This window comes from Chelonia mydas, chromosome 11 (assembly GCF_015237465.2).
Source record: "Chelonia mydas isolate rCheMyd1 chromosome 11, rCheMyd1.pri.v2, whole genome shotgun sequence".
NCBI lineage: Eukaryota > Metazoa > Chordata > Testudines > Cheloniidae > Chelonia > Chelonia mydas.
Window position 1 is genome coordinate 10442407 of NC_051251.2, and position 26885 is coordinate 10469291.

A 26885-nucleotide genomic window follows, 5' to 3' on the forward strand; every position below is an offset into this window, starting at 1 on the left:
TCCCTCCATCTGGGAGGATAGGATGGATGTGTACCATACATGGCTCTCTCTTTCTGTGGAGTCAGTCAGTGGGTGGACCCACAGCTCTTGCCATTTCTGCATTGGTGGATCTGTGCTCAGCCATTACTAGAGCCAGAATCCAGAGTCTTCTGCAGAGACCCAGATTCTCCTAGTAGATGGTATGATGTCTGATCATCATTGTCACACAACCATGCTGGGCCTAAACATGACTGAGTGGTGAACTGTACACTCAGCCTATTCCCTTCCAAAGTGTTCATTGTACAGCCACCAACTCCCTCTCATAGCAGTTACCAAAATGGCACTTCTTTTCTCTTTGGAAGAGCAGGTGCACATTTACCTGATCTCCATCTCCATTGGTAGATATCCAGGTTTGGACCCCCCGATATTAAGTGTGTCACTTCTGTCAGCTACAGTATAAGTAACAAGTCATGGTCACTTTTTGAAAAACTAAAATGACTCAAGAAATTCTACAACCAAGTAACAAGTGTTGTCAATAGCAGCAGAAAAATGAGAAATTCAAAACGTATCTTTTACCACTAGAATTTAGAAATGAGACAGGGGCTTTTCCTCCCCCTTCTTTGCCTTATCATGGAATCACTTATATTCATGCCACAAGAAATTGTTCCCCCCCCTCCCCTCTTGTAAAATCCATTGACATGCCAGATGTTTCCAGCTCAAAGGGATAAAGTCCCGTTTTGGAGGATGAGACACCTCTCAGAAAATTTATCGTTTTCCTTGCTGTCAATGTCATTTCAATCACATAATCCATTTTGCTTTTGAAGCATGATCATGGCAGGCTTTTATTTTTAAATAACTGCATGCCTCAGTCTCTCATGTGAGCACCTTAATCTGCTGTTATGCTGCAACAAGGAATTCATCCCTTGTTCTAAGGCAACAAAAGGTGTATGTTTCACTTACACCCTTAAAACAGGTTCACACTGTTTCCAAAAAGGGTGCAGATACCTGTGATTGGCTAGTTCAAGCTTCTTGCCATCTGGAGTAGAGAATGTCACCCATTTGAAAGGCAGCCTGGACCTGAGGACTGAATATAGGCTTTGGAGTCTGGAACTCCTGAGTTCTAATGCTGGCTCTGCTACTGACTAACTGTGTGACCTTGGGCAAATTATATCACCTGTTTCCATATGGATTAATAATGTTTGCTAACCTACCTCCCAGAAGTGATGTGATGATTAACTGGCTAATGCTCACCAAGTGCTAAGGGCCCAATACTTCCACTCTCACTCAACCTGAGAAGTACCCTACTCATGCATATAGTCCTAGGTACTTCAGAGGGGTCTTCAAGTGAGTAAAGGTAACAGCATCAGGCAGAACTCCTACTTTAGATGTGCAAATGCTGGCCAACAAGGAGTGAGAATTCCTTCTGCCCTTAGAAATAAAAGGAAGATATGATAGGAAGTGTTATGCATTGCTCCCAATCAGCCAAAGAAATATCAAAATAATAAAGGGAGCAGTTTGTTGGTTAGAGCTCAGGGCTGGTCATCAGGGAATTTGAGTTTAATTTTCTGGCTCTGACACATTCTATGTGTCCTTGGGAAATCTCTGTGATTCAGAGTCCCCATCTGTAATATGAAGATAAAAATACTTACCCAGCTTGGTCAAACAGTTGTGATCCCTGGATAAAAGGCACATTATATGTGCAAAGTTTTATTATTGAGGAGCTCTTCCAAGGCAAATGAACTTAGCTATTCATGCATACTGTACATAAGGATTGTTATTTCCTAGCCGGTGTGATTTAGCTCCGTATACTTAACACATGCAGTTAAACACTACATGCCAGTGCCTTCCACGGAGGAGTATGGAGCGTCGTACCGTTGGTGTCCTCATTCACCAAGAGACCATAAAACACCACCAGATCCACTCAACTGCACAGTAGTAGCACAAGTGTAAATTTTCAGAAGCATAATGAGGGCAAGAAGAACAAGTGTCTGAAGAAATCGCCTCCTACATGGTCAAGTCTTATGATGATGCTCAGGGAAATCTTATCGGTTGCACAATGTGGAAAGCAGAGAGCTGTCAGTATATGGATGTGAGAGAGCAGGTGGTTCAACTGGGATGCTCTCGGGAGGTCACAGCAGTTGTGGATTAGCTGAGTCTCCACTTGGGATTTCACGAAGTGTTAAGAGTAGAGATGAGTCCAGATCAAAACCCCAGATCTAAACATGCCTGAAGTTTGGTGATGATCAAATCCTGGTCGGGCCCACCTCTAGCTCAAAATGAAAAATCACAGCCCTCTATTCCTTGGGCTCTTAGCTGGAATGACTAAATTTCAGGATATCCTGCAACGCTTTAAATCTAGTCACTGAAAGCAAGCGTTGCATTTAATTAACATTTGCATTTTCTCTCTCTTTTTTGCCTTTACTTTCCTATTACACTTAATTAGAAAACAACCCCACAACTGTTTCTTTGTTCTTTGATGGAGGGTCTCATACCTTCGGGAAATACCTTATGAAAATGCTTTAAGGGATTTATAATGCAATTAGCTGCACAGAATATGTCTCTGGCGATATTAGGATGGCAGAACAAGCCCTAAATCATTATGATCAATGTATAGCACCTTAATGTTTTCCAGCACAAACATATTGTTGGTCATATTTTAATGAATAGATGGTTAGGCTCCCAGGCACTAGAAATTGGTTGATATTTTTGCCAGAGGGAAAATTAGGCAGCAGCGAATTTTAGAAATCCACAAACCCAGAAGGGGATTGCAATTAAATTTCCATGTTAGCCTCACTTGTATTATTAAGAGATTTAACCCTGGCTCCTTTCCTTTCTCCCTATGCAAAGATGATAGGCAGGTGACAAACCGTCCCTCTGAAGACTTTCCTTCAGGTGCGACACGGGTTGCGCCATCAAGGCAGGCCATGGCTCAGACGCTGGACCGCAGTCATCCCCAGTGTGCTGAACTCAATGGAGTTACACCGGGGCGCATTTGGCCTACTCTGAACATACAGGGGTCTCCAGCAGGGTTTGTTGATTCTCAGACCGCAAAATCAAGAGCACTCATTGCCACAGCACTAACTCCCACCACAAAACCAACTGCAGAGCACCAGAACCCAGCAACAAGCTCCATAATCTCGGCCCTGTTCATGCAGTGCTCAGCAGCTCAGTGCCCAAGAAGTGGTTGCTGACAGCACTATGCTTGTGCAGTTCTCTTCGAAGAGACACTTGCTGTCTGTCTTTCTAGGTACTTATATGGACCTCATCACCATAGAATCTCATCTTGCTAATCCAGTGCAGCACATGCCACCCTCCACACAGCTCTCAGAGAAGATACAGAGAGAAGAGACTTGCCTCTCTGTGGCAGTGTAGATTGTCCCCTATGGTAGATTTTATATTGTCTAGTTTAAAAGGCTAAAGCAATGGCATTCCCATCACTTGGCAGCCTAATAGATCTTATTGTCTAATAGAACTAACAGATCTTTTCCTGATACTCAGTTTATATTTTCCCTTTCTTAATTTCATCCCATCTCTCACATAGCACTAATTAATGCCTCTTCCTCCTTGGTGTTTACAACCTATCCTGGCATTTATCTGTAAGCAGGAGGGATGGGGCTATATGCATTTTCCCCACCCCTTTATATTTAAGAGTCTTAAGTATGTAACTCCCCCTTTCCTAGTGTTGAAATATCACTTGGCACACAATGCCTGGGCAATACACAGCTGTATCTGAGAACCTTCCTAAACACAGCTGGGAAAGGGGGTTCAGGCTCTCTCACAGCCCCATCTTGCCCTGAGGAGAAGGCATCTTACTGCAGTTTTAGAGGAGAGGCAACAGACAAATTACTATAAGACTTTAGGAGCACTCAGAATCTATGGTGATAAAAATGCCTATAAGATAGATTTAGACAGAAAGATAGGAAATTGTTTCACTCGGGAGCAAACAGGAACTCAAACCACATTGATCAAATATCTGCTACCTGCTTCCTCCATCCTCGAGATCAGCAGTATCAGCAAAGCCAAGTTATATTTGCCAGTCTATCCATTAGGAGCCTCCATCCAAGAACCTTTTAGAAGATGGCTTGCCAGCAATTTATGCTAATCTGACCAAGGGCATGCACCGGCATTTAAAGTTCTTCCTTTAAAAGAGTTTTTATTATATTATATTGGCATATGAATAAAACACAAGAAAGACTCTTCTGTCCTAGGAATATTAGTTTGTCACATGGGGACATTTTCAGAAAAGTGAAGAAAGAGATCACTGTGAGATGGTTTGAGATAAGTGCAGCATTTTGACATACTATCACCATCAGCAAATTTAAAAAAAATGTCCTGACAATGCTACTGTTTAACCTGGGGCTAGCAGAACACTGAATAGCCCAATATTTACAGAAATGTATAAGCAATGTATAGTTGTCATTACAATAATTTTAAAAGCATAGGGCTACCAAAAATGCCTTCCATATATTTTCATAACCTCTGAAATTTACATACAATATATGTATGGATATTTTCCATATGGATGGAACATTATGTATGTGCATGTGTGTGTATTATTTAACATGCACACACAGTTCCATCCCATCCAAGATAAAGTTCCAATAAAGCAAAGTGTAAGTATTTTTAAACATGACTGGCATCATGATATATTTGTTCACTAGATCTTCTTCATCATTTACTAGTGATATTTTTAGGCAAAGAAAACATTCAGACTTTCTAATTGCTAACCTCCTGTGCTATAAGCCTTACTCCCAGGCCAAAAAATACTGCCTTTAGGTCATGAAATTATAATCCCCTCGTGTATTGGATTGCAATCTGACACAACTAGCAGCACATAATCACATTTAATAATATGGATATTACAGAACTAACCCAGTTTGATCTTGGTTACAACTGTATATATGCCTGTGTGTACACTTGTTACTTATACATAGACATGTGTGCTAAAACTTTTCCAAATTTCAATTTTTTCTTCAAAATTTGTCTAAACATAAAATTTTGACTAAAAATAGGACAATTTTTTTACAAAAACGTTTCAATTTTTCCCCATTTTTTGACCAGCTCCAGTGAAAAGGGCACTTTTTTTTAGTGTATTAGCTGTCAACACACTTTCCTCCCAAACATATGCCCCCAAAATCGCAGTCAGAACAATAAAGTAACAGCGTTTCTAACACAGAGAAATAATACAGAAAGATTTCTAGTAAGCCTCATCTGGTGCCTGATTTTGCAGTTACTTCTACATTTGTCCAGTCCTCTCAGCACTTCAGACTCCTCTCCCTTTTTTGGAGCTCTCCTGGGATCTTGGGGGCAGATCTTCATCTGGTGTAAACTGTCGTCACTGCATGAAAGCCAATGGAGCTATGACCATTTACCCAAACGGAAAATCTGTCCCAACATCTTTCTGCCACGGGCAGATATTTCAGGCTTTCCGTTTTACACTTGGCAGATGTGTTTAGTTAGGTGACCCCTTTAGAACATCTCACTCATCATTTGTGATAACCCCTAATCGCATGTTAATCTCGTCCTGGATTAAGAGGTTTTATACCATGATGCATATCCTTCCAACTGTAGTTTCCCCCAAAAGATCCCTCTAAAATGCTATGACTGCACTTCCCCCACTCTTGCAGTTTTGTATATAATGTAAGATCTCTTTCTTCCACTAAAAAAACATCAGTCCTAAACCTCAAATTGGGTGGAAAGGAACACAAGAAGCCAGCCAGCCAACCAGTGCTGTAGCCTCTCCATATACTTTTAAGCTTTGACATGCATTGTGCAGTGGATTTAGGCAATAGCCCAGAACTGGTGTCTACATATCGAAGTGACTGGACTGCTTTATGGATAGACAGCATTCATTAGACTACTCCACTCAGTCACAATAGGAACCCACAATGCCCAAATTGGGACCATATGCAAGTAGAGCTTGATATCCTACTTCCGCCATAATCAAGGGCACGACATTAGGCCTTTAAAGAATAAAACAAGTGGTTCCCATTTTCCCTGCTAGCAGTATCCAATATCCTGCAGTAACAGTGATCTGGGAGAGCAAGCTGGACACTCCTTTTTACTGTGGGGAAAGAGGGAGGGAGAAGGGAATGATATAATCAAATCAAAACGTAATTATATAATGGAGAGAAAAAAAACACACAATAAAGCATCCCAGATCCAACCTTTTGTCTTTTTTGTGTTCCTCGTGGGGCTCATGTTTTCCTCAGAGTAAAATCAGATTGGGTGAAATGCTTTTTCCATACAGATGGTTTATGTTTTATGGAGCTAGCCATGCCCTTCTCAGGAGAGGAAATTACTCTGTGTCATGGCAACATAAAATAGATAAGGATTACTGAAATGGATTCAGATTATGAAGAATTCCCTGCAGAATGCACTTTTCTGGAGTGGTGCACGGTGGCAATCTCAGCACTATGACTAGCCAGCAAATTGGGGAACAATTAGCACAACAATTACATTAAAAATAAATAAAGCACATGACTAAAATCAAACCTCTTGGCATTTACTAGCACTAACAAAACAAAGGATACATAGCCTACTCCCGCCCATCAACTGGCTGCTGCAACGGTATCATGCCTCTCACGCTATACATTATAACCACTCCTGAAAATACAGACAGATGCTGGAAAAGGCTTCAGAATCCCATAGATTTATTAGCCATAAGCTATAAAAAGATTCAGAGCCTCTGGTATCTCTTCTTTCGAGGCTTCCTTAGAAGCTCACCTCCCAGATGGTGCAAAGACATTTATATCTGCTAAACCGTATGCCCTGTGGGTGAAATCCTAGCCCCACTGTAGTCGCTGGCACAACTTCCATTGTGAACGAGGCACATACTTACAGATAGACTTGTGTTTAAGTATCTTTCTGAACTGGGACCCAAGAGTCTGATCCAAAGGTGACTGAGGTCAATGGGAGTCTTTCCACTGACATCAGCGGGTGCTGGACCAGACCCTAAGTAATTTGTCCACCTCACACTCGTAGTGATCTCAGACTCACCAGTATTTGTAACTCTTCTCTGGATGATCATCATTGGTTATTTGTTTCCTGTAGCACTCACAATATGCTAGGCACTATACAGACACAAAGGAAGCCCCAAGCAACCTACACCCAAAAATTCCCTCCTGTTTGTCAATATGGAGATGTTTGGAGTGGGACACAAAATTCCAGCTGTAGTCTCAACAGTGCTGTGGAGATATGGACTATCTGCTCCCTGCTCTGTGATGTCTCTGTGCAGAATTCCTCTGTCCACCTAGCTGTCGCCTATTGGGAAGGGGAACAGATGTAAGCACCCCTCCTGTCGGCATAGGTAGTATCTACACTGAAGTGCTACTGTAGTGCAGCTGTAGAGTTCCCAGTGTAGATAAGTCTTACATCAGTGTAGCTACACTGGTGCAAATAACCCTAATGTATATACTGCATCAGTGCAACCTACCCTGGTAACTTACTGGGGTGAGCCCCACATCACACCAGCACATGCATTTAGACTGGGAGTTACACAGATACAGCTACCCCAGCACACACAAGAAAATATCACAGTATAGGCAGGGTCTAATTGGCCAGCCAATACTTCCCTTAGGTCTCTGACAGCCTTCCTGCTTTTCAAGGCCCTCCTGTGATGCTGGCAGACCAGGTGCCATATCTTGCCAAGGCTTTAGACCTCAGCTGAGCAGTGATAAATTCATTGCTGGAAACCAGTCTGTTTCACCTGTGTACCAGGATGGCTAAGATGGGTACTGGACTTACCACAAAGTGTTCAGTGTTTAGATTTTACGAAATGCTTGTAAGTTGCTACAGGCATTAATCTCACATATATCTTTATCACATGCTATGAGGTAGTATTTAAGTTTTTGTTTTGTAACGGTAAAAAATGCTTGCTCTTAAATTGTGAACTCAGTCAGGAGGGATGTCTCTGCCCAACAAGAAGTCCTATCTAAATGAAATGGACCACTGTGGAACATTACGATCCAGACTTTGTTAATTGCCCCCTCACACTCATGAAGAGGCTACATGCAAAAGGGCTTGTCACATCAGCTTGAATTCTGGAAGTAGGAAATAAAAACAGCTGACAAGGAAATGTGTCATCTCTTTTGTCTTTGGATTCCCAAAGGGCTGGAGGCAGCTCCGAAACAGAAGCAGAGCTCCCCAGTGTTAACCTGGGTTAGCTCTAAAAGACATTCAGAGCTGACATATTACTACAACACTCTCAACTTTTGAAACCATACACACTAATTCATTTGCGTATCTATGCATGCCTACTTTAACTTTGTAAATAACGCTCTCATTTTTTTCATAGTTAATAAACCCATAGATCATTTACAATAGGATTGGCTACAAGCATTGTCTTTGGTGTGAGATCTAAGGTGCAAATTTACCTGGGGTAAGTATCTGGTCTCTGGGGCTGGGAGTAACCCGAATATTTTGTGATCTTTGCTGCATAGCAACCATCTATCACTCCGTCGTTTGTCTGGGGGGAAGATAGACTGGAACGTCCAAGGGGACTGTTTGTGACTCCATTGTAAGGCTATTATAGTGCTTCAGAATTTCACATTTGTTACTGGGTTAGTGAAATCTAATTACAGATCATACAACCGGGTTGGGGGGTCTGCCCTGCTTCTTGACAGTCTGTCTTGAGGTTGGCACTCACGGTCGCCACTCCCGACAGCGTGACACCTCCCTCCCACTACATAGCTGCCTTTTGAGTACCTTCCACATGATTGCTTTGGCTTTTCCCCCATGCTAAATCTCACCTATTTCCTTTCTACACTTATGAACTCTCCGGGTCCTTTCCCATGAGTTTTCTATCCTGGCTGGTGTTTAACACACCTCCCAATTTACTGTCTTCTAATAATTTCATTAACATGCTGTTTGCAATGAAGATGTCGAAGGAAACCAGGCTTCACCGATCCTTGCTCCGCCCCACAAGACACCTCCTCACAATATGGGTAACTGTCATTAATCATTGCGAAGGCTACGATTTAATCACGGGTATTTTTAGTAAAAGCCATGGACAGGACACGGGCAAGAAACAAAAATCATGGGCTGTGACCTGTCCGTGACTTGTACCATAAATACCCCTTATTGAACCTGGAGGGGAGGGGTGCATGGTGTTGGGGTGGGGAGCCCGCGGCACCAGCTGCCGGGGGGGAGGGAGCCCCAGAGGCCCATGGCACCAACTGCGGGGAGAGCCCCACTGCCGGGGTGGGAGCCCGTGGCTGCTCCTGCCACCATCAGGGAGAGGGTGTTGAGCCCCGGGGCCAGCCACTGCCCTGTGGCTGCTCCAGCCACCCCCAGGACTGCTGCTCAGGTGGTCCCTAGGACCAGCTGCATTGGCTGGTGCTTGGGCAATCCCCAGGGATGCCCAAGCAGCTGGCTGCAGAGCCCCTCCAGTGGCTGTCCCCAGGGCCGCCTGAGTAGCTATCTCTGGGGCCAGCTGCTTGGGTGACCCTGGGGTCAGCAACACTGGCCACTGCAGATGTCGCAGAATCCGTGACTTCCGCGACCTCCGTGACAGACACGGAGCCCTAATCACTGCCCACCATTTATAATCCATCAGCCAATTTTCAGGCTCAGTGGCAAATCCAAGCCAAGTCAATCTGAATCCATTTGCCAAATCAGATTTCATACAACCCTGTACCAAATGCTTTACTAAAGTATATGGGTGAGTGGAGTACACCGATTTCCAACAGGTGGAGTCCAGCCCTAGATATCTGACATGAGCATTCCCTTCATCCCCTACCCCTGGAAGGCAAAGAAGTGATGACGTTTGATTTCTCTCTGTATGCAGAGCGGGTCCCAGTTCAGCTGTCAGTTCCACCCAAGTACCCTTCACTTCAACATATGTGATACTGCAGCTCAAAAATTAATTCAGCTCGCCCTGCATGTAACGTCGACACAGACTGGCTTCAATGCATTTGCACAGGCATAACTGAAAGCACAATATGGCCCATTCCAGCCATTGCTCCTAGTTTCATTCTCCACTGTGGCCCCGATTCAGCCAAGCACTCAAGTCCTAATGGTTTAATGGGGATGGATTGAAGTTAAGGATGTGCTTAAATACTCTTTGGAATAGGGGCCTATGTGCCTCCGGATATCTCCTCTTCACACCCAATCTAGCTGGCTTTACTCGTGTGGAATTAATGCGGCTATTCCTGTGACTGAAGTGACCCAGATTTGGGGGTTTAATAGCTATTCAGTTAAGTAAGGACTGGAGCTCTCTCTTCCCTTGTATTTAATGCTTGGTACTCTATATTTGCATTTCACTGCACTGGGGTATTGCCTCAGTTTTCATGAATTTTCATAAATAAATACTAGTAGTTGGGGCTGTTCATTCACTAATTCTCGCAGATTCCAGGATACATTCCATCCAGACCTGTTGATTTGTACAGTTTCAGTTTTCCCCTTTATTCTCATACTTAGTGCTGGGATCCAGTGAGGATGCTCAGGCAAAGAAACTTTAGAGATGGCTTAATGAGGATTCCCCTTGTATACGAGCACCTGCGGGCAGGGTAGAGCCAGCATTGTTAACTCGATGCCAAACCCACTCTGTATAGGGGATGTGACTGAGGGGAGGAGGTGGTGTAGATGGAGTGTTGCTGCACTCCATCAATCCAGACTGCTGGAGCAACCAATGCATTTTAGAGCAGCCCTGAGGCTGCTCTCAACTGCTCCTCTGGACAAGTCTGCACTTTGACAGGGTCCCTTCCTCGAGCTGCTCCAGGTGCCAAACCACTGTCCCCTAATTCTTAGAATTGATAGTTCATTATTTACTAATTATCAGACTCACTCTCTTTATTATTCCAGTTAAAGAAGCCATTCAGTAGCTTCCTAATTCTAGATTCCTAATTAATTTAGTCTCCTTCCAAATGTATCACTGGGCTTATACTTTCTCTGGTATTTATTGTTCCCCTGATATATTTCTAAAGTCCCTGTTAATGTCTTTGCTTAGCATTCTGCTGTTTTGGTTCCCTTACCTCTTCCGCAAAGCTTTAACCAATTCTGTCTATATTATTATTAGTCCACGGCCACTCAGGACTTCACAGGTTTCTCTATGCTGCATACCGTTGCCACTCTGGGCTTCATGGCAGCTGTGGAGGGAAGAATACACATCTTCCTTCTCCAGTATCACAGTCCCATGCCCCCAAGCCAAGGGAAAACCACCATTAGCTGTTAGCAGTAAGAGCCTAGGACATAACTGAGCAGGCTGTTCTGGCCAGTAGAGGGCAGTGGTATAAATATATAGTTAACCGCCATATTGCTGAATTTCCTTAGGAATCCACATTTCTTCTTCCTTGAATTCTGTTTTTTTTTTCAGTGTGGGGAACAAATAAATATCACGCCAATGAAGGCAAACCTGGCATTTGCAATGACTCGATGGGGTTCTCAGCTCACAGAGTAGGGGACAATAGTGAAAATCCTGCTCACATGCATATCACCCTCTGGATAGGGGAGAGAGTTGAGTAATCATTAAACACTTGGCAGGACGAGAATGAAGGACCTACATCCACAGGGAGGTGGTTCTCAAGATAACTTAAAATCAAAGAGGAAGTCAAAAACAGATCAAGAGAATTGAACAGAGGCTCTCTTGACAATTACCGATGTGCTAATTTGGATTCTTGCCACACAGCACGCAGGCACAGCCCTGCAAAGCAACGAAGCGCCCGCCTTAAAAACGGCTAGAGTGGAAACCAGACTGGACTCAAGCAGCACTGTGAGCGGCTGTTTAACATGCCAAGGGGGAACCCTATCTGGGACAACCAGGGAGAGGAGACATTCCAGCTCTAACTGGCAGTTTTCACTGATCTTAAACAATTCATCTATAGAACAGAGGCATGTGTGAAAACTAGAAGGCAGCTTTCCCTCTCCCAGCCCGCATCCTCCAGGTCACTGCTGTCACCGAGTAATGACCCCACTGCTAGATGAAGTCACTCCATGGGCATAATCATCGCATAAATAGCCACACATCCAGGCATGCCTGACTGCTCAATTTGACTTGACCCAATTAAATAAAGGGGTTGGGGGAGACAGACACTAATAGATTTCATCTGAGTTGCCTGGCTTAATCCTTTTTTCCCCTCAACAGGAGCTCTCTTACTTTCCTTTCCTAGCAGGGCTTATGTAAATCTAGACTCCCCTGAAGTGATATTTGCAACTGCTGGATAATACACAGAAGAGCACAATGCTCCTTTGCCAATACAGCCGCCAGGCCCTACCAGTCTTTTTCAAATAAGACTATACTCGTAAAATACGTAATGTGCCATTTAAACAGTTAAATGCCACTTTGCTCAGGGGAAATAGTCTTTATTAAGCATGAAATTCACCTAAGACAGATTTTATGTTTCAGTCTGATTTACTGTTGTTTTTATTTGTTGTTATTTCATCTGATTGCATCAGCTAAATCTCTCTTTAAAAAGCCACTTAGCCAAGGCAGATGCTAAAGGGAAACTGTTGAGAACTTTCTTGACTGTGTTCTGTTTCATCAGCTGTTGACTGTCTGAACTGTATAGCCAAATTCCTGGGAATCGAATGATGCACAGTGACAAGGTCATTGAAACAAAAGGAATTCTTATATCACAACGATATAATGGTCTGTGCTGTGACCACATGGGAATAAGTGTGTTAGCTAAGTGTAGTTGAAGTAGCAACACATCAAATTAGCTGATAGAAGACAGAATCCTAAATTTTCCAAGGGTGAGAGAAGCAAATATCCTCACAAACTAAGAATGACTTAGGCAAAACTTTCCTCTGGGGGACCCAAAGTAGCTAAAACTCGTTTACACTTGAACCCCAGCTGCTTCTCGGCTTTAAAAAAGATGGAATTTTCAGTAGCGGTAAAAACAACTATACCCAAAAGAAACAGATTTTTAAAACCAAACAGATATCCACAGCCCGCTTCAAGCTTTATTTCTCACTACACAATTGGAATCTTTAAGAATCTACAATCTTTAAGACTGCCAATTCGTTCAGAATGGTTATTCTTCAGCAAGGCAGAAACTCGATGGGGATCACGCGATCCCTATATTGATATTTTGTTTCTATAAAATATTTTGCTATTGTCTGGCATCCCTTGCAGAGGGTGCCTGCTCCACATGGGTCTTTGGCTCTCAGTGGGATTATTCCCACTTTGCTGAAAGGCGTTTAATTTAGATTCTTTGATTTATATAGCTCCCATGGGAATTAAAGAATATATTTTCCCATTTATGAATATTTTCTAATGGCTGTATTTTTATTCAGAGGTATAACTTTGGGAAAGTGTGATATTCGCAGAGTTACCCAACTTAGTTTGTAGTGACCCAATCTCTTCCCATAAACTCCAGGCACTAGGAGACACATCAAACATTTACAAGTTTCTTCCAGTTTCTTTACAGCCCAATCCTGAAATCCTCACTCAGTTTTCACTCTGTCCTCTCTCATATAAAGCTCTTTTGGAGCAGATGGCAGTTTTGCTTAAGCAACAACTTCAGGGTTTTTCCCGTGGTTTACAAGGGATGGCAGTGGGGGTGACAGAGACAGGATGTGGAGTAGAGGAACTGGAAGCTTTGATCATTTGTCCGAGGCATCTCTACAGAGAGAGAAGTTTGATTTTATAAAATATATGGATATGTCTTCTAAATAAAGCTACAAGCTACATTTAAAAAAGATACGTCAATACAAGCACAGCTGGAAAGAAACTATATACCTGTCATCACACCCAACCTTGAAAACATGCAATTCTCCTTAAATCGATATGACCCTGATCCAAAGTCCACTGAAGTTAATGGAAGCCTTTCCACTGTCTTCAATGGGATTTGGTTTTGGCCCTATGTGCAGGTGCCTTTCCCAGACGTTTCTAAAACTCAGTCCACACACTTTGTAGAGTCAACACTTAGCCCCCTTTAGTAACAAAGAATTTAACAATAAGAGGAAGTTCAGTTTGAGCCTTATCTTCAGGCATGGCTGCTCTAGGACTCCTATCTCAGAACAGCTCAGCCCTGACCTTGGGTCCTCCTTGCTTTCAGTCCAAGATCCCTCCTCCCTTATATCAAGTGCAGAGCTAACTAGCCACTTGGAAAGAGTGGGCTGCTGAGCAATTCTCAGAAGGAACAAAACCTGCTAAGAATGCCAGTCCACTGCAGGTTTGCTCTCCCCTATTATCATCAGTTATTAACTAATCAGCCTGACAGTACTGGGGATGTTGTAGGAGGTTCTGTAACCCATTCTGCCATGATGCCCAGTTCAAAGAGCTGCTAATTCTTATTTTGTCGTGCCCTTGTACTGCATAGTGCTTGATATTGTCAAAGCACTGTATGAATTTCACTAATTAATGAAACGTGAACTACTTATTAGATGACCCCAAAAGTCTCTCCCTACAATTTATGAATAAGAACTCAAAATCTACGTATTGCTGATGAAAGCATATGTACGAAATCTTTTAAAATGTCACAGCTAAAATATCTAATAATAGAATCCACAGAATCTGACTAAGCAAGACAGAAATTCAAAAGAAGCCAGGAAAATAAAACATTCTTGTACAAAACCCTATCATGGCAAGTTATCAACTAAATGATCAATAGGTCATTTTCATCAATGGCATTTACATATGATCTGCATTAATGTGTGACTGTACTTGAGTGTCCCAACAAGGCTAATACCTGCTAAGATTGCCTTCATTAAATCTACCTTAATATAAAATTCACCTTGATTTACAATTCCGCATTCAGCACTGTACATTTGAGTGTAACGCTCTCAAAAACTTTCGGTTGTGTTCACCTGCTGATTGGGCAACAGAAATATTTCAAGATGAATACAAAATAAAGAAGGTTGCAGAAGTCTTAGTGGTATCAAAAGAATAGAGAATATAATAGAGCTGTGTATATGCTCAGGTTTATGTTACCATCCAGTCAATGTGCATTATTGGTTTCTTTTACTGCAAAGTAGCCAACTGATCATATATTTCCTTAATCTCAGGTTTTATTAACCCATACGCACGCACATAGATACACACCGTGTCCGTGTGCATTATTCTGACCCAGAAAATCAATTGGAATTTAAATGTTTAGAATACAGACAGGCCCAAGCCAAAATTCCAGAGCACGTCCCATTTTTAAGAAGGTGAATTTTAGCCCCCGTGAATTTAGAAGGACAACAAGATTCATGTTCCTGTGTAGAGCTCTGTAGGATCACACTGAGATCATGGACCCTTCTTTGACTGATGATAATTCTATCTAATATATTTTTAAACTTAAAAACCATTAGAAACATTTTTAAGTTTCTCCTTTTTAAAAACCAGAGCAGGGCACAATCTCTCTCATCAAAACAAACATCTACCACAGATTAGTTTGGCGGGGACAAAACATAAGCAGTGAAAAAATCCCTCAAAACGCCTGCTGAAGTTTGTCAGCTACTCCCAAATACAAAACTAACTAATAATACCCCTTTGTCTTATGTTCCACACACACGCAACCTCTCTTCAACTGCACTAACACTACATTATTTAGAGAACAGTGAGAAGTGACTCCACTGAAGTGTAAGTCTAAGGTTCTTGGACAGACTAGAAGTAGGGGTTTAAGGTAAGAGGAACTATATGCAAGCAGATTTTAAGGAGACACTATTTTACAGAGGGAGTGATGATTAGGGAGAAGGGATTTCGTTTAAATCATCTGCCTTCACCACACCTGGATGTCCACACCACTCATTCCCCACTCCCTCTGTAAAATAAGATCACTTTAAATTCTTCTTAATATATAAGGCCCTTTTACCCGGAACTCTTAGTTCTTGTTGGTCCAATGATCTTCGATTTACATACTTCAGTCATGTCGCTTCTTAATGGTCTCTAAACAACCCCCATCTTGTCCATAACTACTTATATGCAAGTCCCTCCTTTCCATTAATCACCTTCACTGCCCTACCTTGTACTGTGTCCAATTAGCTAAACCTTCCTTCAAATAAAATAATCTAAACTGGACACTCCAGAATGTGATCTAACTAATGCTAAGAATTCCTACGTAATATATATACCCCCACTTCAGAGAATCCAACATCCTATCAGCTTTTACTGTAGCTGCACACAAAAGTAAACATTCAGATATTCAGTCTGTCAAAAACCCAGGTCCTTTTCTGATACTGTATTAACTAATCCATTGCCATTTTAAACTATGCTTCACTTCAATATTATTCCTACCCAACTGCATCAACTTTACACAGACACATTCCATTCCATAATCCATTTGCCCAGTCAATCAATATTAGTCTGTAATCAGCTGTATCCGTCTGAATCTTAGCCACTCCCACTATTTTAGTAGCATCTGCAAATGTAATGATCTTACACATTACAGCAACGTTTGCATTATTACCAAAATATTAATATAGTGCCCTGCAAGTTCCTTGCCCACTTCCAATAAGAATATACCCCTTTCACACCAGCACTCTGCATGCTGCCCATCAACCAAGAGAGCAGTCCTGCAAAACTCTACTCACACGAACAGGCCTTACTCACTGCTGCAGGCCTACAGACCGTGCCAGGACTAGTCACATAACTGAAAGGTTTACTCCTGTGGTTTCGGAGCTTTCAGGATCTGGCCTCAATCCTTTACCCATCTTCATAATTTATTACCTCCCCTGTATTCTGAGACTTTATAGGATAATCCATCCTGTGAAACTTTGTCAAGAGCTTTCTCAAAATCCAGATATTGTCTGCTGCGTCCCTTCTACCTAGATCAATATTTATTTAATTTAAAAAAAGGAATCCAATTTGTGTGACATGATTTACCGTCCACAAATGAATGCTGACTCTCATTATTATGCTGCACCCTTAGTAAACTCTATGCAACTGTATCCATAAGCCACCAGGAAACATATTTTTGGGATTGCATTTACAAACTTCACAATCCTGCAAGGTGCTAAACAGTGGAGGAGAGGCCCATAACACGCATCAGGAAGTACTCAGCACCTCAATCAAGACCACAGTTACCAGATGAGTCTGTAGTTTTCAGACTCTTATAATTTTTCTTTGAAGTACCAAAACAATAGCCACTCTCTTCCAATTACCTGGTTTAGCCCCATTATCATCATTGTTGTTATTATTATTCGTATCGTGCTAACACCCAAAGGCCTCAATCAGGAGTGAGGTCCTCTCGTGCTGGGCGCTGTGAAAACTTTTAGGTAGAAACGGTCCCTGCCATGAAGAGCTTACAATCTATGGCCCCGATCCTTCAATGAGCACAGTTCAAAGTCTATGGGTTCAGAAGTCTGCCTGCATGGAGCTTATTGCAGGATCATGGCCTAAACAGGAAAGAGAGGCAAGCAGCAAAAGACAGACAGACAACATACACAAAATGTCAGTGAAACATAACTACTGGGGGAGGAGGGGTTGTTTGTTGTTGTTATAACTTCCAGACCATCCTCCCCACTGTGTTCCTGTGCCCCAAGACAGCCTGCTCCACTCAAAGTCCCTTCCTGCCACCTCAGCAGTCATCATTCAGCTGCCTGATCCCTAATCTCAGTGTGAAGCTGCAGAACTGGAATTAATTTGCAAACTGGATACCATCAGATTAGGCCTGAATAGAGAGTGTGAGTGGTTGGGTCATTACAAAACCTAAACTTTATTTCCCCAACACTAATTTCTCCCTACTGTTACTCACACCTTCTTGTCAACTGTCTGTAATGGGCCACTCTCTTACCACTTCAGAAGTTATTTTTCCTCCCTTGGTATCCTGCTGTTAATTGATTTATCTCGTTAGACTGACCTCACATTTGGTAAAGCAACCCACATCCTTTCATGTATTTATACCTGCTCCTGTATTTTCACTCCATGCATCTGATGAAGTGGGTTCTAACCCACAAAAGTTTATGCCCAAATAAATGTGTTAGTCTCTAAGATGCCACAAGGACTCCTCATTATTTTTGCTAATCTCATCTATTACTGGTAGACATCATCCATTACTACCCCAATTTTACTCAAATACGTGTTTACCATTGTTTCAGTATTCTCAGTCTTCTCCAGCACATTTTCTCCGGCACCCTCCTGCAATTCCTCCATGCATGTATTGCTAATGCTCTCCTTACGAAATACAGTTCCCAAGGGAGCATGTGAGTTCTACTATCATTTCTTCCTACCTCCTTAAGATCAGATTCTTCCAACCTTTCACCCACACTGAGTAGCCTCATTGATTTCAATGGAGCTACTCACAGAATAAGGTGTTACCCAACATAAATAAGGGAGGCAGAATTTAGTCCTTATTCTGTTGCTCCAGGAACGGCCTCACCAAGTCTCTCCTATTTTTCATTCCCTCTGTGTATTTAAAGAATCTCATCCTATTTATCTAAATATCACTACTAGCTATTTGTTCTTTAAGATTTCCATTTTTCTTTCCATTCTTTCTGGTTCTTTTTATCAAGCCCTAACAGTGCTGTCGGGTTATCCTCTTTCTGACTCTTTTATGGACGTATATACATTTTATATATGTATCATGTTAGTGCGCGCGCGCACACACACACACACACTCATAATTAAGACCATAGCATAAATATATATGTAGGCAGCTGTTATCAATTTGCCAGGGGTGTTTCTGGTAAAGTATCCTACCTTGAATTCCATGGGCGTGTACTTTTCATTCTTGGGGGTTGTGTTGCCTTTGTAATGGAGATGGTTGGGAGTGGTCGGGTGGATAATAGTCGATTCCTGGGACTGCCGCTGACAGCGCTGACAGTACACATAGATCACAAACGTTAGGAGACTGGAACCGAAGAAGCAGGAGACCCCGGTGGCAATCAGATGGATGAGACTAAACCCTGCAAGCAAAACAACAAGTGATGCTCCTTTCAAAGAACAGCCTTCTTCCTCTCGGGACAAGAGCACAGATACAAGTCAGAGCTACAACATCTTGGATTCAGTGGTGATAAGCTGCTGAAGCCAGTATTTCATGTTCGAACATACAAATCAGTCCCCCCACCACAGCTCTGTCTTGCTGAGTTTAATGGGTCCATACATTGTTTTCTCAAAGCTCTTTCACTGTCTCCCCATTCTCTCTCCCTCTATTGATATTGAAACTAAACATTCTGTTAAGCTGACAGCAACAGAAATGAGGCATACAGACAATACATGTTCATGGCTTGCAAAGCACGGGCATGTCATGGAAATGGGGGGCTACAAAAACTCAGTGTTTCTCGAATGGAAAATAAAAGCTCTCTTTGTTGGCGACCCAAAAATATTCAGTGGGGGAGGCGTATGTGGGGAAGCAGCATGACACATTCCTCCTTTATGTAATCCCCACGGATACATTGACAATGCAAACAAAAAACCCATGGAAGCAAGTCTCAGAGCCTGGGCCAAATGACTCAGCCATGTGGGGCTCCCACTATGGGGCTAAAGAATAGCAGTATAGATGTTCCTGCTCTGAGACCCACCACCCACCCCGCCGGAAACCTCTACACTTCACTTTTTAGCCCTGAAGTTTGAGCCCCACAGGCCTGAGTCAGTTGATCCAGGCTGAGACGCGCAGCTCCAGGGCTTTCTGCAGTGTCCACACATCCTAAGTGTGCTCAGCCATCTTGTTTGTTGATCTGGCGATTAGTCTCCCCTCACTATCGATGAGGTGTATTAGCAACACTAAAGAGTGTGCTGGTAGGCGCACAGGAGGGTCCCGGGAAATGGGGAAAATGAGAAGGAAACAAAATGGGCAGTGGGGAGAAAACAAAATACCAAGGAAATGGTCTGAAATATTCTTTGATCAAACTTCTCCATGAGCTGCCCAGACAGCATCCCAGGCAGCCCCTGGTGCGGCAGCTCGAGTGAAAAGATGTCAAAGAGCAGAGCTCTTAACCTGGGGTTTCAAACACTTCCAGCACAGCACGTTCTCTGCTGGAAGGAGATGCACATCTGTCGGCAGGAGAAACCACAGGCACTGGGAGGTAGCTGGGAGAGGTGAATGGAGGAAGTCAAATAAATGCTAGGAGAGAGTCATCCTGCTTACGTTTTTCATTCCTGCTTCACCCCAGAGAGCCTTTATACGGTCAGGGTATAACCAACGGCCAACAGCTCTCCACCTTACACAAGAGGAACAGCCCTGACCGGAGTCCATGGCACAACCAGCACTAGCAGATGTAGGAGTGGGGACTGGAAGAGTCTTGCGCAGCACCCAGATGTGACCCTGTTTAGTGTCCATCTTCAATTAGAGGGTGCTGCTTTCCGGTCGGAAGAGTGGAGCTATTTGAGAACCAGCAGCGTTAGCCCAAATGTACATTTCTACTGACTTTGGTCTGCTACACAATCTTTCCATCAAGGATGACGTGGGCTACAAAAGTTGAGAGGAACCACTGCACTACTGAACATCAACATGCTCACTGCTGAGTGCAGCCACTTATGTTCAGAGTCTAGCTATCAGAATCTTTAGGTAGCCCAGGAAAGCCGAAGAATTCATTTGCAGAGGCTGCAGTCTCAACTTTACTGTGTGTGGCAGAAGTGACTGCCTGGCAAGCAGCGCTAAACTGATGTTTATTCTTGGTCTGCCCATGATACAGATATGCCTCTTTCTGCCTGTCAGAGGTTGGTGACATTTTACTTTTCTCTTGACATGCTTTTCAAATAGAGAATTTCACCCACTAATTTTACTGTTTTGCTCTAATCTTTATTTAAAAAAACCCTATAGAAATAGAGTGTAATAGAAAGTTTGATAGGGTTCTATCGTAATTACATGAAGGAATGTACAGAATTGAGTAGACCCATAAAAAATGGTTACCTACCTTTCGTAACTGTTGTTCTTTGAGATGTGTTGCTCATGTCCTTTCCATGCTAGGTGTGGACACGCCCAAGTGCACAGTTGTCAGAGATTTTTGCCTTAGCGGTATCTGTAGGGTTGGCTTTGGCACCCGCTTGAGTGCTGCACTCATGCATCGGTATATTAGGCATCGCCGGCCCTACACCCTCTCAGTTCGTTCTTGACGGCAACTCTGACAAAGGAGATGGAGAGCGGGTAATGGAATGGACATGAACAACACATCTCGAAGAACAACAGTTATGAAAGGTAGGCAACCATTTTTTCTTCTTCGAGTGCTTGCTTCTGTTGACTCACAAGAAGTATCCATGGAGGTGGGCTTGGAGTTCACGGTCATGCAGCTTGCACTACTGCTCTACCAAAGCCAGCATCATCTCGGGCCTGCTGGGTAGGCGCGTAATGTGATGTAAATGTGTGGACAGACAACCAGGTGGCAGCCTGGCAAATATCCTGGATCGGCACTTGGGCTAGGAAAGCTGCCAAAGAGGTTTGCGCCCTGGTTGAATGGGCTGTTAAAATCGCCGGAGGAGGCACCTGGGCCTGGTCGTAGCAGCAGCGGATACAGGCAGCGATCCAGGACGAGATTTCTCTGAGGACAACGGATGACCTTTCATCCTGTCGGCCACCGCGACAAACAACTGCGTCAACTTACGAAAAGGCTTGGTCCCCTCAATGTAGAAGGCTAACATCCTTCTAACATCCAGAGAATGCAACCTGCACCCCTCCTCTGGCTTATGGGGTTTAGGGGAGAAGATAGAATATGTCCTGACTCCTACTGAACTGTGAGACCACCTTCAGCAGGAAAGCAGTCCGTAGCCGCAGCTGGACCGTGTCCTCGTAAAACACCGTGTCGGGCGGCTCAGAAGCGAGCGCCCTAATCTCAGAGACCCAGCGGGCGAATGTTATTGCAACCAGGAATGCAACCTTCCAGGAAAGGAGAAGGGGAGAGCAGGAAGCCAGAGGCTTGAAGGGAGGCCCCACGAGCCGCGACAGCACAAGATTCTGGTCCCACAGAGGCACAGGGATCCTGACGTGAGGGCGGAGGCGTTCTAGGCCCCTGAGGAATCTGGCTGTCATGTCTTGGGCGAAATCTGACCTGCCCTCGAGCAGAGGATGGAAGGCCAAAATAGCGGCCAAATGGACCTTAGCAGATGAAAGGGACAAAGCCTGGAGTTTAAGATGCAGGAGGTAATCCAGGATTAACTACAGTGAGGCCCGCTAAGGTCGAATACCTTTGTCCAAAGTTCAGCATGTAAACCATTTCCATCTGGCCAGGTAGTCGCTCTGGTAGAGGGTTTTCTGCTGCCCCGCAGGACCTGTTGGACACCGGCCGAACACTCCCATTCATCCACATCGCTTAAACCCTTTTCCTTGTCCTTTCTCCTCTAGGAAACCCTGCCAGGAAGACCCCCAGGACCTACGAGGAAGAGATGGAAGAGGAGGCCAGAACTGCTTTCTGGCCTGCTGTGGAGTGCAGAGGCCCAGCAATTGCTGGGTGGCCCGGGAGTCTTTAAGGCCATGCAGCCTTGCATCCGTGAGCTCAGAGAAGAGCCCCGTGCCCTCAAATGGGAGGTCCTGGATAGTGGCCTGCATCTCTTAGGATAACCCTAAAGATTGTAGCCAAGAGCTGTGCCTCACGGCAACTGGCGAGGTCACCACTCTGGTGGCCGAGTCTGTAGCGTCCCAGGCCATCTGCAAGGTGTCCTTTGCCACTGCTTTGCCCTCCTCCAGGATTGTGGAAAACTCGTGGGCCAGATCCTGTGGAAGGGCCTCCCTGAACTTGCCAAGGGAGTCCCATAAATTACAACTGTATCTGCCTGACAAGGCTTGGTGGTTGGACCCCCAAAATGGTAGACTGGCTGTAGAATAAATCTTTCTGCCAAAGAGGTCCAGTTGTTTGGCATCTTTATTTTTCGGTGAGCCGCTCACCTCTCCCCGCCTGTCCCTCTTGTTACCTGCGGACAAAACCAGTGACCCCGCTGGTGGGTGTGTATGGAGATATTCAGACACCTTTGGGGGGACATAATACTTCTTTTCTGCCCTTTTGGACGTGGGCGGAATCGAAGATGGGGTCTGCCACCGTGTTTAGAACCCCTGGACGGACAGGCAGCGTGATGCGGGCCGGGGTAGGAGATGACATGACGTTGAACAGGTCATCTGACTGCTCCGCCAACTCCTCAATTTCGAGGCTTAAGTTAATAGCCACCCTTTTAAGGAGAGCCTGGTGCTCCTTAAAGTCGTTGGGGGGATTGCCAGTCTGAGAGGGTCCCGCCACCGCTTCATCTGGCAACAAAGATGACGAGGGCATCGCAGGGGGAGGGGCAGGTTTCCTTTCCCTTTGTGAGGATGGCTCCTTGGGCGGTGGCCCCTGTTGTGCTGCCCCCATGATGGACTCCACATCATGATCTGAACCCGGTGCTGGCAGTGCTGGGGTCTTTTCCAAGATGACCAGGGAGGAGTGGTGGGAGCATGGACCTGGCATCACTGGTACTCCCCAAGGGTTCCAACACAGCCATTGGGCAGGTCACTGGCCCTGCTGCCAAGCTGCAGTGCTGGTCTTGTGGGCCGACAGGGATTCGGACCCCTTTGGCGATGGGCTGAACCCTGCCTCCGACTCGGACCAGTCCCCTTCCCGTGATCATGGTGGGGCTGTGGAGGCCAGCATCTGCCGACTAACCCTTGTTGGAGACTGGTGTCTAGGAAGCAAGGATTGCCGCCTGTCCCTCGAGCGCTACCAGGGCAGCGAAGATTGGTGCCGCGATGGTGACCGACGCCTAGGAGACCACCTAACCTATAGGGACCTGCGCCAAGGTGATCTTAGGCAGGAGACTGGCCAGTTCCGGGAACCCGGTGCCTCAATTCCGGCATTCAATGCCTTGTGGAAGGAGAGCGCGATGTGGGAAAGTTGGGCCTTCTAGCTGGTGACCAAGGTTGTGGGACCGGAGTCCTAGGCCGTGGGGATGGGGATGAATGCCTGCGATTCGGGGACCGATGGCGCTCCCCTGCCCTTTGGGGAGGTCCCATGGCTTGCTTGCCCTTAGATTGCAGGGACTTAGCCATGTCCGGTGCAGTATCTGTGGTATTGACAGGCCCACCAGGTTTTTGGCTGCCTGGGCCATCTCGGGCGACGAAGGTCCCCATAGGAGCCAGGATCCCTTACCGCTCCTGGGAGTCGGAGTCACATCCCTGGCTGGGCTAGGGGGGTCCAACCATAGTGGTACTCCCCTGTAGCTCTGGAGCGGGTACGTGGCCTAAACGAGACCCTTTGCCCAGAGTCCCCTTCCCCTTCTTGGTTGGTGCCGGGGAGCCCTTTTTCCTGTGCTGCTTCTTGGGCACCAGCAAGGGGGAATGGTGTTGGGAGGATCCTGGTGCCGGTGGGGCGCTCTGCACTGATGCTGAGGTGCTGGGAGTGGAGTCCGGTCATGAGGGCTCTGACACTGGGCAAAGCACAGTCTCCATCAATAGGGCTCTCAGGCAGATTTCCTCTCCTTCTGGGCTCTGGGGCGAAAGTTTTTGCAAATCTTGCACTTGTCCTTTATATGGGATTAACCCAAGCACTTCAAACAGCACTTCAAACAAACATTGAATAGGGTCACTGATAGACATGGGCCTGTTGCATGACGAACATGGCTTGAAGCCTGGGGAATGGGGCATGCCCCACTCTGGGGCGAAGGCCCAGCCAGGACTCTAACTACTAAACAACTAACACTTACTTAAATTGGCTAAGTACCTAAGAACTATGACTAACAATGGGCTGTTAAGAACCGCTAACGCTCTTGCGATGCGAGATAAGGCGCTATGACCAACCATCACAGGTGGGAAGAAGGAACTGAGAGAGGTAGGGCCAGCGGCACCTAATATACCAACGTATGAGCGTGGCACTCAACAGGTCACCACAGCCGACCCTACAGATACCAGTAAGGCAAAAATCTCCGATGACTGTGCACACGGACACGCACACACCGAGAATGGAATCGACAAGAGCAAGCACTCAAAGAAGAATCTATGGTTTACTTTTTAAAAATTGTATAAAATTCCATAGCAGGCATATAATTTTTTATTATATTTTATAGGTTGGTCCAAAAAGTCTACAGAAAGACTATAATTTCCTATTAAATTTTATAGGACTTTTCCATCAGGGCAGTTCCCTCCTAAAAATCCACTTCTGCCTTTTCTCTTCAAGATGCAGCACAAGGAGCTTCTATTGATTAGCTTCTTTGCCAGATATTGTAAGATGCTAAGTCATAAATAATATTAGCCAGGGTAAAATATAAATTGTAACTGCAAATAAAATAGCAATGGAAAAAGAAGACAGTTCAAATTGTCAATAGGAATGCATAATTCTGGAGTGCAAGGATAATCAGGAGCCCTGGAATAGGAGCAGATACCTTGCATTATTTGGGCAGGAATAAGTGATCCAGAAAGACAATCTTTATATAATTGGTACTGAAGTCATAATTCCACTGACTGCCCTGCAGCCACAAACCAAGAAGCTCCATATCAAAATACTGATGTTTTATTTGTCTTTTTTGTCATCCCTTGGAAGGGAGAGCTGCTCTACATGGGCCAGAAGCTGCGCTTCATCTTGAGCACTTCCAGGCACAACTGGTGATTTGTATTTCACAAGAACTTTGTGTTCACCATCCGTGGAAATCTACCAGAACCCCAGTGTGACGCTCCTCTGGTACCGTTTTAAAATGTACAGGAAAATCAGTAATCCGTGTCCCCAGCAGCATTGTAGGGAGCAGTAAGGGCAAGTCACAGAAATCTTGGAAGTCTTCAGAAGACCTTATCAATCTAGAACTAACAGGGCAGTAGAGCGGTGAAGTTATTGATTGGATCTTCCAAGTTCTACACATAATGAAGACACAGCTGCTTGGGAGATAAACAAGAACATGAATGGAAGGGAATGCTTGGGAGGATGATGGTCCACTCTGATCTAACCCACCTTGTCTCTCAAACCTCATTATACTGCAAAGGTACAGTCTGGGATGTTCTACTCATTGAAATTTTCATAGCTGTCTGAAGGATACCTCCCTCCAGATAGCTGGAATGTCATAGAGGAATCTCTCTTAATTTCTCTTGGACCATTTACAAGTGGGCACAACAAGACAGGCATGTGCTCCCTGCTAATTAATGACTCTGAGGACCCACCCCAAATTCAGAAATAAGTACGAGTCTTGGAACTGACAGCTGGACAGAGCAATGCATTCTTCCAATCTGACTGAGACAACGAGACTCCACGGGAATTAGGGCTATCAGCAGGATGCGAATTGGGTAGATTAATGGTTTGGTTGATGCTGCCCAGAAAGGTAAAGCCACATTAAGGTAAAAATAAGATATATAGTTAGCTGTACTCTACCTCCACAGTTCGTGCTCTCATCAATGCTTGAGGCCGGCAGGATCACTAAACAAAGAGAAAGCATTGGGGAAAGTTGTCATTTTGCCTCAGTTGCAAATACCCCCTTTGCTCCTTGCAGAAGTTGGTTGTGCATTCCACAGCAAGCTGCGGGCCTAAGTGGAGAGACTGGCTGACAACACGGAGCAAAATGTAACAAAAACTGTATAAATCCCAAGGACACAAAGGTGCAGCACAGAAAACAATAATTAGAAGGGGTTCTTCAGTCTAAAACTGCTAAATATTTGCACAGGGGACTCAAATTCAACTGACACAAAACCTCAGGTTCCAGGTGTTCATGAACCTCAACCTGTCAGCAAAACTACACCCGAAGAGCCGTCAATGCCCCCTCTCCCTTCCCCACATCAGCTCTATAAGCCCAGACGCCTTGCCCTTGTGGGATGTTTCCCCTCGGGTGTCTGAATGAACAAAACTCCAGTCGCCAACATTCACACAAACACCAGGGGTTCGTTTAATTAACGCTTAATGCACTGCACCCTGCAGGGTTTAACGGCCCCAATTCAAATTAAGCAGCTCACTTAATTTATTGTAGCTGTAAACAGCATTGCCTTATGGGAGAGGTGAGCTGCCACATCCATTTCATGCACTGTACATTACAGAGGGGTTTTTCAAAGAGGTCTGCAGGTGTGTGATATGCCATTGCCATTATTTCTAATGGGCATCCAAACCCCTTAGGCAGCTCTGGACACTGCAGCCTACGTTGACTGACTGTCATTCCTCCTGAGCGAAACCTGCTT

At 44.6% G+C, this 26885-nt stretch overlaps 1 protein-coding gene across 6 annotated transcripts in view; it reads right to left on the reverse strand.

The window, feature by feature from the left end:
• SEMA5B (semaphorin 5B) overlaps window positions 1–26885 on the reverse strand; it is a 354318-nt gene that overhangs the window by 6051 nt on the left and 321382 nt on the right. For 4 of the 6 annotated variants that reach the window (XM_007071886.4, XM_037912502.2, XM_043525271.1 and 1 more), the window contains 2 exons: window positions 26092–26136; window positions 18542–18747 (listed from right to left, as the gene is read on the reverse strand). In XM_007071886.4, the coding sequence (XP_007071948.2) occupies window positions 18542–18747; window positions 26092–26136 (251 nt within the window). Of the gene's footprint in view, window positions 1–358; window positions 429–5043; window positions 5318–18541; window positions 18748–26091; window positions 26137–26885 lie in introns of those variants that run through there. The other 2 variants (XM_027834090.3, XM_043525272.1) reach the window with 2 other exon arrangements.